Below are 20,494 nucleotides of genomic sequence, written 5' to 3' on the forward strand. Positions count from 1 at the left end.
ATTTTATTGCCAAAGAAATCAGAGCAGAAAAGACATGATTTTTGCCAACTATTTTTAAATAGGTGAGTCCATATCAATACTGTAAAAATAAAACAATGAAAAGAGAAATTCAAACTATCAGAATATTTTCAAATAAAATGTTATGGTCTATTAACCATATAGAAAATCTTAAAAATTAAATACATATAAGTAGAAAATATGAGTTTGTCATGGAATATACAATACCCATTTTTTAATATCCAATTGAGTATTCATATGGTAAATAATAATTACATTGAAAATTATTGTTATTGATCATACTTTCTTATACACATAGTTTTGTGTTTTTGCCTATTAAACATTTATAAATAAGAGCCAAATATGTAACTAAAAATGCAGATAAAGATCAAAAGCAGACTATAGTGCAAGTAATGCTGGCAAACATAACAGTGGATTGGCTTTGTCCTTGCGCCTCTATGTGTGTAACACTCCCAAAGTCACTCTGTACAACCTATGACTCTTCAGGTGAAAGCTCAGAATACATTTAGACTTATGTAGTCCATTGGTGTTTATAACTGAGGTGTTACAATTATTTAAGTACATTTCCACATGACACTTGTATTCTGTGATTGTAGCTGATGATTTTGGTATTAACTTTATTGCCTCCATAAAATAAAGAGCAGACCAAATCTGAGAAGAATAATTGTTATTTAAATTCAAATACTTGCTTTCCATCATCACTGATTTTTCTAGGATGACATCTGAGGATGACCTATAAACATATCATCCCAAAGGTGAATCAGATCTTTTTAAGGAAAAATATGAAACTTGCCAGTTACGACTCCTCATGCTTCCTTATTATATGCTGAGTAGTTTAGGGGAGCAACTAAAATACACATCTAATTTCTCCCACTGTTTTGCTACTTAGATCCTGAATCCTTCTTTTGTCTGGCAAGGCATTATAACATAGAAAATTAAGCACTGAAATCAACTGATTTTGCAACTTTCTATGAAGAAAAATTTCCTAGCTTAAAGAGTACATGCATCTTATCCATGTACCACTTTGAACACGGTACATCTTAGACATAACCTTAGATAAGCTCAGATATAACCTAACTTCCAAGACTTTTAGTCACAAACTCCCCATTCTGTAGCAGTTTCTCCTCCTTCCCCAAGAGGATAGGGCATGGATCCTTGGGCAGAGGAAAGAGGCTGTGGATAGGGAAACACCTGATAAACTCATTTACAAATAAGACATTTATGAGTCTTACCCAAAGGACTTAATCTTGTACTCTTAAGAAAATGCAGTCCTTTGCAAATAAATCATTTTCAGGAAAATGTTTTATGACACCTCTTTCTTTGAAACATGTAGGTGGTCACATACTCTGCTTTTACATAAAGACAGCTATCCATGACAGTGGACTCAATATTATAGCATTCAAGATTATAAACAACCAGTTCCAGCACCATATGTTGAAATTAAGAAACTGGATGTGCACACACATATTGGTAAGCAAACGAATATTCTAATAAAGAGCAGTGGCACACCCAGATGGATGTATTGTTCATTTTAGAAAAGAACAGGGTTTTAGTTTGCCCACAGTCATACCTATAAAGATATGCAGGGAATTTAAAATACAAACCCAGTTTCTCTAATCTCATTACTAACACCTCAGGGCATCCTAGAAATTTGAGAATAGACCCTAGTTCTCTGCAATAAAGGAAAAAAAAGGAAGGGAATATTTCATGAGCGCAGATACTTGTGCATACAAATGAAGGCTATGTCACTTCTGCAACTGTTATGAATTCTAAGATTATAGAATCTGTGGGTTCTTATCTCATAGATTGGGTAACTGATTAGCAATAATTATTGACTGAAAAATTCTCAGGATTCTTGAGAACTAGGGAACTGAGCCACACTGAATATCCTAATTTTATTTTGTTCTCTATTAACTGTCAAAGAAGCACCACTCTGATATGACAACTATTCCTCTACAGAGCTGCTGGAAAAAATCACGGGACTATAGTTGTGAAACCTGGCAAAGGGTTCTACTGAGAATGTTGATAAAGATTCTATCTGCCCTACAAAGCAGCTAGACCCAGCCTACTAGCCTGAGGCCTGGAATGATTTTCCCAGTGAACTTTCCCAGGTGGCAGCAGGTTGTACTGTCTCTGTGCCTGGGGGCTAGCTCAACATTATTTTGAAGTGAAGGTTGATGCAAATAGAATGGGGAGAAATTTCTGGGGTTTAGAGAGTATGTTAAGACACCTGAACTGAAACAAAGAAATTGAATGAAATACTTTCAAAATTGGTTTAAAATAGCTGCAAGGAAACTCATCAATAACAACTTAGGAAGAAACAGTGAATTAAAAGAACTGCACAGAGAACAACCCAAAACTTGAAAGAGACATTGTGAGTAATGACTGTTCTTTAAATAGAAAACCTACATAAAAGAGTATCAATCCCTGTCATTCATTTGCCTTCATTCTCCAGCTTGTTGCTGCCAAGGTTTTTGAGTGTTCCAAAACAGGATATTCATTTTATTTGGAAGCAGCCTGGACATTCCTCTAAAAAAAAAAGGAAGCATGGCAGAAAAAGGAAACACACTTCACACATTTCTGCTCTAGGGAGACAGAAGAAGAGTGTTTCTGACCTTTTCTTGAACCGTGACGATTCTTAAAACTCAGAATGTAATGTACTTTTTGGCATTCAACTACTGCACTGCTTTGCTCAGCACTAGTGGATTTACAACGTAATAAAGAGAATGTAATCAGTTCAAAATGAATTCATTTTTCAAACCTGGATCCTTTTTGGAATTTAAGTTGATACACACACAAGTTTAGCCACGAGTTGGCTTCCCGAGAGTCAGGCAACCATACTGAGCTCTTATTTTACTGAAATGTACTCCAGAACAACAGCATTATAAATTGTTAACTTAGCCTAGTAGTAAAAGTAAAGGCAGTTATAAACCAGCAAACCCAAGGCCACACATGAAGCCCAATGATTCATCATCCTTAGTGACAAACCATTTATACTTATTTTTTAAGAGTTTCTAGTGCCTTCAGGTCAAATGTAGAGAGGAATTACACACAGACATATTAGCCTGGAAAAATAACTTAGAAAGAAAATGTCTACCCCCAGAAAAGGATATAGAAGCCAAATGCACAGTGATTCAAAAACAAACATCACAAATATGCAGCACTGATTAGAGTGTGTTACAAAGACTTTTCCCGGACAGTTACAAAAATAAAGTCCATCCATCTGTCAAAACAACTGCTCCATGCATGAAAATTAAAACAGAATAGAGGTGTTTTTAACTAACTTCTGATAATTACACTTTCTATAAAAGAATGTAATTTACCTCCAATTCCAATTACCTCCTTGCATGTTCTTAAATTATGGATGGAGCAGTGAAATTTTACTCTAAATAAAAGAAGAGAAAAGAGGAGAGAAGGCCGTGAAGATGAACAATCTATATTTAAATATATTCAGTTCATGATTAAATCAAACAACTTGTTCTAGTTCAAATATAAATCAGCTCAACATTAATGGATATAGCACAACATTGCCTCAGGTCAGTGAACACTCATTTAAAAAGGAAAAAAGTCTCTATCCCATCAGCAATTTATGTTGAAATATTTTAATGTATAATGTAGCAGCTGGGAAAGCAAAGGAAGCCTTTTCCTATCCTAGTGGGTGGATACATTTCTGCATGAAAATCCATTAATAAGCTTAATTCCTGAAGTTAATCTGTTGACTTTCTTTTTCTCTGGTCAATTTATTTGGCAAGCTGGCTGAATATGAGAATCTTCGTGCCAAAGCAGTAATCCGTGAGATTGTTCCCGTCAATCACCTCATCCCTCTCTGTATTTAAGCTGTTCCATGCTTACCTAGCAATAATGTTTTGTCTTTTTTTCTTTTAACACTGTGCTATTACAGCTGTGATCAGATCATCCATAATCATGTCTTCCTAATACCTCAGCATTCACTAAAGGATGTTAGAAATCTCTTCTTCAAAGAGGCATGTCTAATAGAACTAAGACTTAACTGTGTCCTATTTGTAGTCTTAGCCATCTAATGTTGAATTTGTGACTTGGAACTTTTTAATATCCACCTGATGAAATAGTGAGTAGCCTGTTCTGTCCATCTGGGGAGACATTTTCCCCTTCCTTTTTAAGAAGAATGATGGCATAATCAAACCAATGGACCTTTCCACTTCAATGTTTTGTTTTGTTTTGATTTCAGAGAATTTTTTTTAAACATACTGATTCAACTAGAACAACTAAGATGGCATTACTCCATGGCTAGTTATTTAAGTATCTGAGTCTATTCATATTAATTGAACTATAACATCTTCAAATCCATGACAATTAGAAAAGAAATTCTAACTTGGTTTCAATGATGTGATAGACTAAATGAAGACTCCTGCCCAAGGATACCAAAACATTTTACCTGAATGCTCATTTCAATTAAGCATCCCATTTGACTCGTTTTTCACCTCTGGATTGACTATCTGTTTTGAAGTTCTAGAAATACTGATTAAGATTCTATAAACATTTTTCTTTCAAATTATTTGAAACCTTCAAACTTGGTCAAAATTATATGCCTAAGCACTACAGACCATGGTATTAGCAAAAGTTAGCCAATGTGATTCTCTTCTACTATTTAAAGGAGCTTTGAGCAATTTCACTTTGAAATGTCATATGGACCAGAGAAGCTGATAATGTCTACTTTTGGCTTATATTTTATTTTACATTGTGCTATCGATCTAATTATTACATTTGTACCACTCACTGGAGTTACTTGATTGTGGGTGGTCCATACAATATGTACTTAGCATAACCTTTCTTCATCTCATATTCAAATGAATGCAAAAAATTGTAAAATACTATGCGAAACCAACCTGAATATTTTTTCCTGCCAAACCAGAACTATTATGTAGTCAAAAACCTTACTCTGATTTCAATAATGACATTCTGTGGTTTCCAATATTACGCAAGGTTGTTGAATACTTAGTGCTCATGCCTTAAGGCAACTAAGTCAATGGTTTACACCAAGTAGGTAGATTTACAATCTAAAGAGATTTATTGTGGACAGAATTAGCTGGCATATTAATTCTAACATATATGCATTTATCATGAATGAATTTAATACTCAAATAAGGGAGATGAATTGCATCTTTAATCACCTATGAGATGTAGCTTTAAGGAAGGAGAAAAAAAATGAAATCCAGATTTTAGAGGAATGCTATTTTTTTTTTTTTTTGTGGTACGCGGGCCTCTCACTGTTGTGGCCTCTCCCATCGCGAAGCACAGGCTCCGGACGCGCAGGCTCAGCGGCCATGGCTCACGGGCCCAGCTGCTCCGCGGCATGTGGGATCTTCCCGGACCGGGGCACGAACCCGTGTCCCCTGCCTCGGCAGGCGGAGTCTCAACCACTGTGCCACCAGGGAAGCCCTAGAGGAATGCTTTCTTAAAATTCATATATACCTCTTTTCTACCCTCTGCCTTGTCTAATATCAAAAGTAAAAAACTTTTGAAATCCTTAATGTCTAAAGTACTAAATGCTATTATATAATTAATAATATAAAATATTCTACATATATTCTAATAAATGGAGGCTCTTTAACCATTTACAATAATCCATTTAGACATATACTCCATATTTATAATATATGTGGATTATACACACATTTATATGTATATATATTATGTATATACATATATAATTTTAAAAATAATTTCTGAATACAGTTAAAAGTTTAAACTTTAGAATTAAAAAATTTGTTTATATTTATTAATATTTAATGAAAATGTTACTTATTCTTAGGTATGTATTTACATTCGAAAAGGTATTCTTGAAGAATTTAAGAAAAACATAGAATAAAAGTAATAAAATCAAAATGAAAAAATAGAAATAACATGAAGGTAGTTACCTATACTAATCTGATGCTTTAAAAGTCAGTCAGACAGGGGTTAGAATTATTAAAGCATCATTTTCCATTTGCTACGTGACTACAAGAAAGTTATTTAGGACTTCTGAGCCTCAGTTTCTTCAACTAAAATTGGTATTAATGACATATCTGTGTAAAGTACATAGTATGATGCCTAGCACTTATTAACGGAAGAGTAACATCTTATTCTTTAAATAATCAATCATCCATTTGTTGGTTAGAATATTTTCATGTCCGCTTAACTCTCACACCATTCCACACACCATGCCATGACTTGGGCAAGAAGTCTATTATGAATTGTTCATTTCTTCTTAAGTACAGTTAAAAGAGGTTAAACCCATAATTGGTGGTAATGAGAGGTGGATTTAATAAAATTGGTTTTGAATATTAATCTGTGCTCATTCCCGTTACAAAGGCGAGTTATATTTTGTTCATTAGAATTTTCATAAAATTCCAGTCCTCCAACAGTAAGGACTATCAATTATAAACTTATAATCACTCTTTTTATCAAAGTGGTAGATGGTATGAATCATTGTCACAGTCAAACAGCAAATACAGCAATTGTTTCTCAATAGCTGTGGCAGAATTGTGGTGTGTCACTTAGGTAAGCTGGGACTACACCCTTTGAAAGGAAATGTGTATCTTATAACCAAAAAGGAGTTACATAAATTAGTTAATAAAAGAAACGATTTAGAATAATACCTAATATACATAGTAAGCTTCAATAGATGTTAGCTATCCTTATTACTAGTATTCTTTGAATATTGAATTTAAACTGTTATCAGTTTGCCTGTTATTTACCTCCAAGCAGAAATAAACATACACACATGAATGCACATGAAAACTGGAATGCTCATTTCTGTGACATTTAATAAGAAGTCTTTCACTTGCTCTCATCAGGAATCAGTTGTCTATATACCTGAAGTATCATCAAATTTCATCATGGAATCATACTTAAAAATGAATAAAGTGACCATAGTCTTTCATTTGTGAGGTCATCTAGGGTGCCCACAAAAACTTATAATCAATATTATCAGGAACAGTAAAGGGTCTATGATTCTGCTCTACTTGTAAGATAACGAGCTACCCTGACACAGTTTTGCAGATGCTGGCAGAAGATATACAGCTCCTGAATCAGAGATAAATCACTTTATTGTTTACAGAAATATCAGTAGTCAAAGTATCAGCATTTCTCATGCCAGTTACCCAAGCTCCAATTCCCACTGGGCAGTGAGAAGAGGGCCAAGTGACACCTGCACATGCAGTGAGGTGCATTACAGCAGAGGAACTCTGGGTTGAGGGAACCTGAACACTTTATACTAGGCATAAGCATCCTGGCCATTACATTTTAAGGAAGATGTTATGTTCATTGTACCTGCAGGTGAGCATAACTTGCCCTTTGCTCTGAGGGAGACACTGCCTCTACTTCTCAAGGTTATTTTAAAAGTATCCTTTTGCTTAAGAGTTCCTCTGTTCATCAGATGTGCAGAAGTGTGAGAGATCTATGAAAAATTATCTCCCAACAATTAAACATCAGGGTTTCGAGATTTAATGAAACCTTATGATTTTTATAGAATCAGAGGTAATTCTAGTTATCCATTTAGAGTTTTAACATGCCTTGAAGTCCCTAAAATAAAATTTAAAAAATTAAGTTGATATCAACTTTGACCTTTGAAAAAGTAAATGAAATTCAAGGACTAACATGCATTTTAGACTGTACTGCAACTTCAGATGAATGTGTAGCTTCAAATTCTCAGTTGCATTCACTTGGCAAAAATTAGTGTTGTTGAGGTCCTGCAATTTGAGTCATGATAAATCTGACAGACATGTAATAATATATCATATGTTAAAAATGAGTAACAACTAAGGACAAAAATATATCTCTTAAGAACTGCAAAAATGTCCCAAAATTCAGGTGCATGATATTGCACTTTGAAATGTATCCAACAAGAGCGATTTTATGAGAATCTGGTTTTTTTGTTCATCTCAGATGGTTGAAATTTTGATTTCCAACAATGTTCAAAATATTTCTAATAGTCATACGGTTGCCATTTGGTTTTACTGAAACTTAGTACAAAGAGAGATGGTTTAGTAGGATAAACAAAGAAGATTCAGAGAGCTATTGATTCGAAACAGATTCTTTTACCAGCTTAGCATGTATTCAGTTTTCATTTGCAAAACAGGGTCAAGGAAGTTAATCCCTCAATAGAAATGTTATTGTGAATACAAAGTGGATTTTAAGCACCAGAAAAATATCAAAAATAAAAGTAAATGCAGCTAATAGCAGTCAGAATAGAGATATCTGGATTGCATTTATGTCCTTATTGAGGGTATCTGTACAATAATATATATCATGTAATTTTTTTTTAAAATTACAACTCTCAAGTAACAACAGTGGAAAAGTTCATGAGCATTTCACTCCTCTAATATAAAAATATCGTAACAACGTAAATGTTTAGAACTTACAACACCAAGAAAAGAAGGCAATGGTAGTATATATATCCTGCATATTCACTTCTGGAAAAAAATAAGTTTAGATTACTCTTATTGTCAGAAATGCCATTATCAGCAGCCTAAGGCACGTTTGTATTCTCTCTCTCTTTTTCTCTCCATCTATGTATATATGAAGAAAGAGAGAGACTATACACGTCTTTGGCTGTAGATTCCCTCTTACCACAAAGTCCTTTCATTGTGGACTAGTTGCTCAAATCCCAGCAGCTGATTTAATATATATGTATGATGCAAAACTGAGCTGTGAGAAATGATGGTTTGTATCTTCCCAGCTGCCTGGGAGAATGGGGAATACTTTCTGTATAATGCTACACTTAGTGACACAGGAACTATGTAGGTTCAATCAAGTGGTATATCCTGACTTGCTGGGTGGCTATACCATGTTGACCATCTTAACCGGACTTAAAAATGACCTACTCTCAAGATACATAAAAATAACCAGTGTCTTTGTCCTGTTTTTCCTATTGTATTCTTGCATCTGAATCTAATACCAAGAAGACAGCACTTCCTCCAGGATGGTTTGTTTAAAGGAGATTTACTTGCAGAGGACATTTAGAGAAAACACTAAAACCAGTAGGAAAAGGGTAAACTTGGATTCTAGAAACCACGGAGAGCACTCAAGAAGGTTGTTAGTTTACTTTTCTATAAATGTTCAGGTCACTTCCTATTTTGGTTACAATTCTATGTTGAAGTCCTGATGGCTGCAAAAACCACTCAAGGCCTCATTCATGTGGTTTTGAGCATCACAAGAGGTCTTTGAAAGGAATTACTGTCCCATCAGTCACAGCTATTATTTACTCAAGATACAGTGCAGAATTTCCTTCAAACTGTCCATGTATCACTTAACAAATATGGTGTTGAATGAAAATTAAAAAAAAAAAAAAACCTCTTTACCCTTAATCTTTCTTTTTAAGTGGTTATTTAAGAAATTTTTGGTAAAAATACTAATTCTATTTTTTATGTTTATCAAGGAAGAAATGTTACAATCCCAATAAATCAACTATTTGCTATTTTCTAAAATCATATATTAAGAAAGAAAAAAAATGCATCTGTATGTTAAAGTCCAAACATAACCAATAAATGTCATGTATCCTATTTAAATTAGTTACGTAAGTTGAGATACATAAGTGAGGTCTCCTGAAAAGTAAGATAAATTTTAATAAAATTTGTGCATTCCACATGCACAAAATGTATTTTGCATAACAGTCAATGAAAAGCAATATTAAAGGAATGAGATGGGTTACCAGAAAAATAGTACGAAATATATTTTATTATTTAAATATACTTTAGTGTTTGGTGTTTAGTGTTAAGAGCTAAAGGAAAAATATATTTTTCTTTTAACTAAAATATATGGAACTTGTTGTGTTTTCCCTTCATTAAATAAGTGTTAACAAAGAAGAATAAAAATTCACAATGACTGAATTCATTTAATGTAGAATGTAGAGGAATAACAAAAGCATGAGCATTTTATCAGGTTACATTAATTAGCTGGCTTAAGATCTGTATGACTAATATTGACATACTGTTAAACTTTGAAAAATTTACATCTTTCAGTGCACACCTAATTACCTATCTCTAACATAATATATAAGACATAATTTATAAGTTTTCAGAATCCATATTAAAAGGTGTTATGAAATAATCAGGTGCCATTAATACCCTGTATCAGACTTAGCAAACACCGTATGTTTTAGCTCCTTTTAATTTAGTTCTATCAAACTCATAAGCATTTTCAGTAAACCTGAAAAATAAAGTTGCTTTTCTTAGAGAGGAAACCTCTGAGGTCATGATTAAGGTTATTCATAGGGCACTGTGGGGATCCTGACTTTATTGCAGCTGCTGAAATAACTGTGTCTGGGCTATTACCAGAATCCCTCAGTGTTCAGTATTGACAGTGGAGCAGCAGTGGGAGAGGAGGGAAGGGGAGCGGAGGAGAGGGGAGGGGAGGGAGGGGAGGGGGAGAGGAGAGGGAGGAGAGGGGAGGGAGGGGAGGGGAGGCGAGGGGAGGGGGGGAGGGGAGGGAGGGGAGGAAAGGGGAGGGAGGAAGGGAGGAGAGGGGAGGGAGGAAGGGAGGGAGGGGAGGGGAGGGAGGGAGGGGAGGGGAGGGGAAGGGAGGGAGGGAGGGGAGGGGAAGGGAGGGAGGGAGGGGAGGGAGGGAGGGGAGGGGAGGGAGGGAGGGGAGGGGAGGGAGGGAGGGGAGGGGAGGGAGGGAGGGGAGGGGAAGGGAGGGAGGGAGGGAGGGGAGGGGAAGGGAGGGAGGGGAGGGAGGGAGGGGAGGGGAGGGGAGGGGAGGGAGGGAGGGAGGGGAGAGGAGGGAGGGAGGGAGGGAGGGAGGGGAGGGAGGGAGGGAGGGAGGGGGAGGGAGGGGAGGGGAGGGAGGGGGAGGGAGGGGGAGGGAGGGGGAGGGGAGGGGACGGGAGGGGAGGGAAGGGGAGAGGAAGAGGGAGAGGAGCAGGGGAGGCAAGGCGAGAGGCATGGAAGATAAGGGAAATGTACTGAGGCGAATTTTGGAAACCATAAATACAAAAGAGTATCTGCTATCTTAGCAACTGAAATATGCTCAGTACTTGGCTCAGTGCTTTTTATAAAATCCAGATAAGTTGTCAGATAAGTATGGTTATTATCTTCAGTGTTCAGATGGAATTGAATTCAGAACAGTTCCACACTACAGTGGTCATGTTCATTAGAGAGGACCAAATAAATTTCATTAATGATGTTTTCACTTAGAAATTGTCTAAGCAACTCTGTTACAGATACTAATAGTTAATTTTGTATCATGCATTACAGTCTATGTAATAATTTCATTTGTGATTGAATCTTACAAGAATGTCACGAGCTGGTTATCATTACATCCGCACGCTTAAAAAGATCAGAATAGGTAAGGTATTTATTTGAATCTCTATTGCTTATTATCTGTGTGTTAATAGCTAAGTTCAAATCCATACATGCCACACAACACCAAAAACTTCAGCAGAGGCACAAAAATTTTGATCTTGACTTCTAGCATAGTACTCAAAATGTTCCAAAATTTTTTTTTTGTTCCAAAATTTTTGAATGAAACAATTCTGAATGAATATGCTGAATCATTATATTTCTTAAGAAAACAGTGGTAATGATACCCACTTGACAAGATTATTGTTAAAACTACATATATAAAATACTATCTAAATTATCAAAGTACTTGGCACAGGATAGAGTTCTCAGTAATTCTAAGTTTCCATGTCTTCACCTCTTACACTTTAACAGAAAGAGAAAAAAAAAAATCTGTTTTTAAAAGTCACAGCTGTATACAGGTAAAACCTCCATTTCTCTCCATCCTTAGTTATTATCACACTGAAGTCTTTCAACATAATTTGTTAATGGTAAATATAGCATTTTGATGTTAATAAATTTTTGTGTATTCAGTCATATTTTTTGCCTACATTTATGCAATATTACCTACTTCTAAATAATTATCACAAAATCTATTGAACTTCTTTCTCACAACTGCAAATATGTCCCATTAAATGGATACGATACTAAAACCCCCCAAAAGTTAAGGTACTTGCTCAATTAAAATTAATGAGTCAGTGGGGAGTCAACATAAAATTCTTGATTCTTTGGACTCCTACTTCATTTTTCTTTCTATTTACTCCTTTTCAATCATCCCAACCTATGTATTAACTTGGGGTAGTATAAAATTTGATAGAACAGAATTTTTTGTCCACTTTCACGTAATCAGAAAAATGTTTACTGTACTATGGTTTAATGTGACGTGTAATCACTATATTTAAATTGAAATTTTTAAGGATGAATTTCCCATGTTTGCTGATATGTATTAATCATGGATGGGAGATACCTGTGCTTTGTGCTCCTTTATCTGCCTTCACCTGTAGCCAACTCTGCTACCAGATTGAGACATTCTTTTCCATGAATACTGATTTCACTTCTAAACCCTTCTAAACATATACATAATCTTAGGCAGATGCTACCAATCAATCAGATTGTCCCCTGAAAATATCTATATGTCTATATACATACATACAAGTTGATTTATGTCTTTATGCACATAGAATAAATTTCTTCTAAATGCTAATATAGAGACAAAACTTTTAAACTTATTTCCTTGTGTTTTGGACCCAAAAATATCTGATAAGACCTAAAATAATACAACTATTTAAAATCCTGAATTCATGTTAATTTATTGATTTAAATGATTATAACTGCCTTTCATGATCTGTGCAGATCCTTGGCTATACTTCAAACCAGTGGCCCACTTAATTTAACTGACAAAGTTTACCTCAGGAAAAATGGCCTCTACCTACTAACAGTGGTACAACCATTGTAGGGACTGCTTACCATTCACTCATCTTTTGTCCGTAGTACCCAGGACAATGTTTGTTGCATAGTCATTTCTCAATCCATATTTATTTAAGGAATGAGTGCATGAAATGTGTGAAAGAAGGAGGGAAGGGAAGAGAGAAGTTCTAAGGGAGGAAGGAGAAAAAAGAAGAAATGTAAGAAGGAAAGAAGGGGAAAGGAAAAGAAAGAAAAGGAATAGAATGAAATGGAAAGAAGGAGGGGAATTTAATCATGATGATTCAGAAGAAGAAAAATTTCAATTCATTCAAAAGGAATTCAAGAGGAATTAACATGAAAACAAATCTGCACAAATAAGTGGACTTATTGAGTATAAGTATATATGCTAAAACTGTTAATTACCTTTTGTGTATATAAATCATCAAAAGGAACCCATTTTTGCTTTATTCAGGTGTATTGTCATTTTCTACCCACTTGCTTTACATAAGATTTTCAATGCTTTACATAAAAATGTCAATATTCAAAATCAAATATCATTAATTTGTTTCTAAGTCCAGAAGCAAAGAATGGTGTTTAATATAACACTGGACAAAAATGATGATAGAGTAATAAATTCCTTATGCAATTACTAAAATAACTTAGTAGATTGATACTTACCAGGATATCTTTTCCAGCCCACTTGCATTCATCCCTTCTGGTGTAAGACACTGGCCACACAATCTAAGGGCAGAGAAGAAACATTATTTTCTGCCAATTAAGTTTTCTAAGAGATCCAACCTTATAGTCTGTTAGAACAAGTGGAGCAACTGAGATAAAGTTCCATAAAGCATTATGTGGCAGGAACCTCTTAGTTTAAGACTTTGCAGTACCATCAGTCAATTGGCATGAACTTAACATCTTTCACTCTCTGTCTACCCATTAGGCTTTGCTGTATAAATGAAAGTTGAGCAACACAGAAATTTATGCAGTCAGTAGATGTAAGCAGTGTGCAATGCAAAGAATTGTAAGGCAGGTTGGGAAAGGGAGATCATCCTGAGACCACGTGAGAATCCAGTGAAGAGAGATAGAAATAAGCATAGAATGTGGCTTGCAGTCTTCTAAATGAATTGGTCTTTATCATAAAATAGTGATTTTGAAATGTTAACATCAGGTGCTCTGGATCCATTTCTGTCATTCAAATCTCAGCATGACATGCTATAATGAGCAACTGATAGGGTTAGAAAAACCCATTTTAGAAAGGAATTTTTTTTTTTTTTTTTTTTGGACAGGGAAAATAGGTAAGAGTAGCACTACATAATTTCAGGAGATAAAGGAGGAAATGAAGAAGCAAATAGATAGCTCTAAAAAAAAAAAAAATCACCTTCCCCACTGTGGGCAAAACTCAGACTAACTGTGTAATAACTGTATTTTCATCCCTGATATTTGGTCTTCATCTTTCCAGAGGTTCCTGTATTGTTTGAATACAGTGACAGTGGTAGATAAATCAGGTGACAGTGGTAGATAAATCAAGGCATGACTCATGGCTTAGAGGATTGTAGATGCATTTCCCTCAATAATATTAATTCAAATACCCTCATCTAAATTTTAATATAAAATTTTCCAGTCCCCTGAGCAATTCCCATGACTCCTATCTGTACTGGGGTAGAGCAATTTTATTTTTTTTTATTCATCTTTCTTTTCTGGTAACATTAGTTAATTTCAGGGGGGGAAAAAAAAAGTCATATGTAAAAGAAAAATCCAGAGATGATGGCAGTTCATCATCCATGTCTGCTAGAAAGCTTTTAGTCTCAAAATGACTGATTATCATTCATCTGGGAACCTCTAGATAATTCAGTATAAATGGTCATAAACTTGGGCAAAGGCTGTGATAGTCAATCTAGGGAATTAAAGAGCAAAATATAACACATTTATAAACAAGAATTTAGGACATATTGAAATAACCTATGATGACATGGCAAATGCATTTCAGGTCCATATCACAATAAAAAGCCCTAAAAATTTTTGGACATGGATTTATTTTTACCATTTGAAGCTCTTAATTTATGTATTCTTTTCCTTTTCATGTACTTTTCTTTTCATGTGTGTTTGTGTATGTCAAGTAAAACATACACAGGAGGAGGATCAAATACAAATTTTCTCTGGGACACAAAAATAATATATAGAAGAGCTAAAATTTATTGACTGTATATTCAGCTTTCCAGCTAGATTGTGCAAGAATCACAGATTATTAAAACAGATAACTTTTTAAATTGAAAAGGGCAGGTTGTTTTCTCGTAGTCTCCTAGCTCTTGATTATCAGCATTGACACAACATGGGCCTCATTTTGTGATTTCTCTCTTATGACAAATATTAATAAAAAGTAATTTTGCTAACATTCATGCTACATTCTCTCATATTTAGAGGGGTGTGTACTCCCAACTTGTTACAGATCAGGGTAAAAAAATATTAGCTTAAAGATCTGGCATGAGTAAAATAAATTCTGGTGTAGAAAGTGGTCTTTTGGAAAGCAATTTAATGAGAATAACTATAAGTCAACGGAACAAATATATAAATTGTCCTTCCAATAGCATCTATTTCCATGAAGAATAATTCCTATCTTTTGGTTAGATTTGTTAACCTGTTGATATTTTTTCTTCTTGCTCAAAAACTTCTCAGTTAACAGTGACTAAATTTCTTACCCTCATATTCAGAGTGCTTCATGATCTATTTTAGACTTTCCCTTCTTTAGGCTTCTATACATCTACCCATGGTAGCTCTTCTTACTCATTAGCGAATAAGCATTTATGCCTTAAGGAGATTGAGACCTTTACCAAGGCCAAGAATCTTTTCATGGTCCTTCCAAGCCTGAGACTGTGTTTTTGTCTCTAACAGGGATTGGCCTAGTATTTACCTTTATGCTCATACATCTTTAGTATTATCTTGTAAGTTCCTCAAGAATTACTGATGACATACCCTAGTGCCCCCTATACAGTTTATCACAGTAGTAGATGCTTAGGAAAAAGTTGTTGAATAATATTACGTATAGGTTAAAAAGAGCATTAATAGACAATATAGACAAACAGATATAATCCTTAAGTAAACTATATTTACCCTTATAAAGAGTGTGATATAATTAAAATTAAATAATGTATTGAAACGAATGCTTTAAAATTAGAAATATGTCTTCTATTATTAGAATAATGATCTGAATCAAGAGCCTATAAGAAGAACACTATAACACTAGGCAAGTCACTGAACTTTTATTTAACCCATTATTTCAGTATATGTTTATTACAAGTGATGCATCCTGGGCACACAAATGTCTCTATGATTTTTCTTACCTATAAAATAGTAGGTTGTTTATATGACAATTTAGTCCTTTTCAATTTTAGAGCCAATTGAATATATAAACCAAATTAAGAATATTTATTCAGAAAAAATGTTGAATACATTAAACATATATTCTGAGGTGAGATGTGCTCAAATATTTTCTATTTATAGATATATAGATATATACAATAGATACATAGATATAATAAGTATATATATATATTCATATATATGGATTTCACAAAATGATGAAATTTCTATAAACACTGAAAATTTGAACTGATATAACCTCCTGTTATTAAAATATGTAGTCTTCCTAATCATCTTAGATTTTTCATTCATTTTATAAAGGATGGTTATCTTTCACTAAAACAACAAAAACTTGCTTATTTTTTGACCTTTACAAAAGATGCTAAGATAAATATTTTTATCATTTCAGAAAAAACAATGGATAATCAGTTTTCTTAGATAGTAGATAACCTTAGGGATACTGTTAATCTGAGGAAGCTTCAAAATCTAATATATTGAAAAATCAAAAAAAGAAATATCCAAGGTGATTTTTAAATGTTATATCTTAATTCCAAAATATATCATTAAGGGCAGTGCCATTTTATTTGACTATATGTTATGAATCAAATCTCTTAATATATAGTCAGAATTTTAATGTTTGGGTAACAGAAGAAAAGTAAAAGTCTTAGGTTTAGCAGTATACTCTATTAGAGATATGAATCAGCCCTGAAATTAAATCTTCACTTTATCCCAAAACAACATTCTCCAACCAGAAAAAAAGCTTTTTACAATTCTGTTACTTTTTAAAAATAACTGTCCAATATGTTACAGTTTATAAAAAGTTGAGGCACACGACTTTAAAACCAAGTGTTAAGAAGCAGCAAAACTAATATATATATATATATATATATATACACACACACACACACACACATACATACACTAAAGTGTATGCACCCTAAAAAGCATGTTATATTACCACTCTTGGGAAAGCTGTTGCATAAAGATCTTTGTTCCTCAGAGAACTGACAGGAAATACCGACTGAAAAAAAACTGTTTGACTTAGAATACAGCATATAGACTCAGTAGCACAATTTCCACTAATCTGTCAATCCATATTTTTTTTCCAAACTGTATAGCTTATTAATTAAATAATCCAGAAACACAATAAAGTATATTAAAAATACTGATAGAAGGCTAGTTTCTAAATGTCCATACTTGCAAAAACCTGACACTGAAAACTGATCTTTGTGATCAGGGTTTGGCCAACTTTTTTGTTTAAAAGGCCAGATAGTACATATTTTAGGCTTTGTGATTCAGATGATTTCTATCACAACTACTCAGCTCTGCCACTGCAGAATGAAAGCAGATATAGACAATATGTAAATGAATGAGAGTGCCTGTGCTCTAATAAACTTTCCAAACGCAGGCAACGTTCAGATGAGGCATGTGTATGATGAGTGATGAACTCTGCATGTGCTGGAAATATAGAGAGATATGTAAATTATATATAAATATATATACCTAGTACATGAAATCAATTATGATATATTTCTATAATGCTTTAGGTATTTAATTTTATGCAGGAAAAATGATAGAACTGTGGAAGAATAAGCTAAAGTTAGTATTTCTTATAATGATCACTGAAAATAGTACAGTTTCCTCCCTGATAATTTTGACGGTTTACTACATCCACTGATTTGTGATAGATCAGTGCATTATTTTTATTTGTGTCTGAAAAGATAAAACATTAATTTAAACAATTTTTTTCAGTTGTCACACTGTTAAATAACTAGAAAATTCTATATAACTTGAAGTGTTTCAAAAGAATAGTACATATATTAGAATAAAGATACCTTTTGAAAATCCTTGATATTAACCAGGTTGAATGAAAACATGTGATCCTTTGCTCCAACATACAGCCTACTCCGTTCCTCATCCAAAAGGAAGGTATGATAACTGGAGCTGTTTGCCAAGCCATTGAAAGTGATCACATTGTTGGATTCCAACATTTCTGCAAGGTAACAAAGCAAGACATTGGGTGTTAATGTGAGGTCCTATATGAACACAGACTATTGGTACATGGTAATGAGGCTGCTGCCTGCTGTAGTTACAAATCAGTGGTTATTCTTTGTGGTAGTAAAAAATATACAGGACTTCTTTACATTTCACTGAAGTGGGAGTTATACTCCCATTAGTTTGCTGATTTCATATTCAAGACCACACACTCCTACACAAGAAAGGAGAGAAATACCTTGTCCAAACAATTGGGCTGGTGCAATCTCTCCATGTAGTAATAGATCAGAATGGTCACTTTGTATACAAAATGTCTTTAACTTTACTAAGACTTGTTTAAGTGGTTTCATTTGCTCCAAGTCATTGCTAGAAGGATAAGCATAGGGACCAACAGAGCAGAGGTAGTGTGGGGAAAACACTGTTCAACCTCCTAGGTTGTTTGAGGCCTCTTTTTATTTACGTCTTTTTGACCATTAAATCATTAACTTCACCATCTAAATCCTTTGTAATATTTTGTAACTGACATATATAATAGATCAACTGAGTTAGGCTTTTATGAAAACACTGAATTAAATAAATTTTACTACATGACCCCAATTTTTCAGTTTGTTATTGATTTCCAATTTGCTTTTGTTGTGAACAGGCAAATACTGAACTTTTTTAGACCTACACCTTAAGTGACAAAAACATCTTCAGATAGATATAACAGTAAGTCCACCTTTTCACTAGAGAGGTAAGTGTTGATCATCACCAAAGAGGTTTTCTTTATCTGCTTCAATTGAAATTAGGTTTATATATATATATATATATATATATACCACCACAACCCATCTCTTATGGGATAGAAATGTTGAGGAGGCTCCAGAAATGTGTCCTGAATCAATGATTCAGATTTTTACCGTGCACACACAGAACCTTTTCATCAGCCTCCATAAAATGTAGAATGTGCCTTCCAAGGAGAGGAAGCCGAAATGAAGACCCTTCCACTTCAATGTCCCAGCCCTATCCCAGGACATTAGTCATTTGATAAGTTACCTGCTTTATTTCTCTTATTGCCTTTTCCATCTTATCAAAAATATTATTTTAATAGAGAATAAAGTTCAAACTCCTTAACTTAGCCTTAAAGGTCAGATCAACACCATCTGTGTTTAGACCCCACCGCAGTACTCTTTCTCATGTCCACAACCCTCCAGGAAAACATGCTCTGTGGTCGTCCACTTATTAGCCTTTCCTGCCTTTGTTCCTGACACAACTATATGCCACCTAGAGAAAATAGTATCACTCTTCCAAGCTAGTTCAAATGCAATCCCTAAGAATTCTCATAGAATTAATTTATTTGTAATATTTTGCTTGAATTACTCATAATCTGCATCACACTGTCAATTATTACAATCATTCCTATAAATGAGTTATCTACCAGAATTAACATTCCCTCACGTAAGGAGATATATAGTTAATAGCTCATCATCCACAACTCACATGGTTTCTTTTCCATATTACCAGGTCATGAATATTAAATTGAATGCTTGCCTGTCTATCTACCTACCTACCTACCTACCTATACATCTTACTCACAAAATTAGAAGAATTAATTGTTAATACATTGTTAAAAGATGCTTTTCTAATTTCTTCATGAGAAACAGTACAATACTGGGCTTGTCTTATCTTATTCTCTACCTCTGACCAAAAAAAAAAAAAAAAAAAGGAAGGAAGGAAGAATAGAAGGAAGGAGGGAAGGAAGAAATAGATCAAGGGAGTTTCATTCATGCGAGTCATCATCAGAAATAAATGAGAGCTGTGAGTCTCCAGAGAGAAAGAACAGAGAATCCACCACATGATATCTGAATGTAAATGCCATTCCTCTCACGAAATGATTGTAAAGGATCAATGCTACAGAGAGTCAATGTAAGACTGATATTTCAGGCACCCTGAGCTGTGTAAGGATGGAAAGGGCTATTACCAGAGACAGGGGCTGTATCCCTGGATATATTCATGCATTGACTGAAAGGTTGTATAAAGAGATCTGTTTATCAAATAGACTAGATAACCTTCACTCTTTTTTCCAATTCTAAACACTATAATTCTACCCTAATACCAGAGAGACTAAACTATAGGTAGCTAGGCAAACTAAAAAAATTTAAAAAGCCAGCTGAGTCTAAACCAAGAAAATTACATAGAGATATTAATCATTGGGAGGGTCATTTAAGAGACACAAGGATTGATTTTAATTTGAAATGCATAGAAACCATGAAAGAGAGGTCTAAGCATAATGTGGAAGAAGTTATAGGAAGACAACTACTACAGCCATAGAACATGGAGTCACAGTTACAGGTGAAAACACAAGCACCACCTCAGTACGTACAAGGTGTGTAAACTAGCATGAGTTCCTTACACTACCTGGGCCTCGAGTTCTGGAA

The 20,494-nt window shown here is 34.4% G+C and overlaps 1 protein-coding gene across 1 annotated transcript in view; it reads right to left on the reverse strand.

The window, feature by feature from the left end:
• SEMA3A (semaphorin 3A) overlaps positions 1-20,494 on the reverse strand; it is a 232,672-nt gene that overhangs the window by 153,399 nt on the left and 58,779 nt on the right. Inside the window, exons 2-3 of the mRNA XM_060019863.1 lie at positions 17,918-18,075; positions 13,401-13,463 (exon numbers count right to left, since the gene is read on the reverse strand). Coding sequence (XP_059875846.1) covers positions 13,401-13,463; positions 17,918-18,075 — 221 coding nt within the window. The remainder of the gene's footprint in view (positions 1-13,400; positions 13,464-17,917; positions 18,076-20,494) is intronic.

The sequence above is a fragment of the Delphinus delphis genome, chromosome 9 (genome assembly GCF_949987515.2).
Source record: "Delphinus delphis chromosome 9, mDelDel1.2, whole genome shotgun sequence".
Lineage (NCBI taxonomy): Eukaryota > Metazoa > Chordata > Mammalia > Artiodactyla > Delphinidae > Delphinus > Delphinus delphis.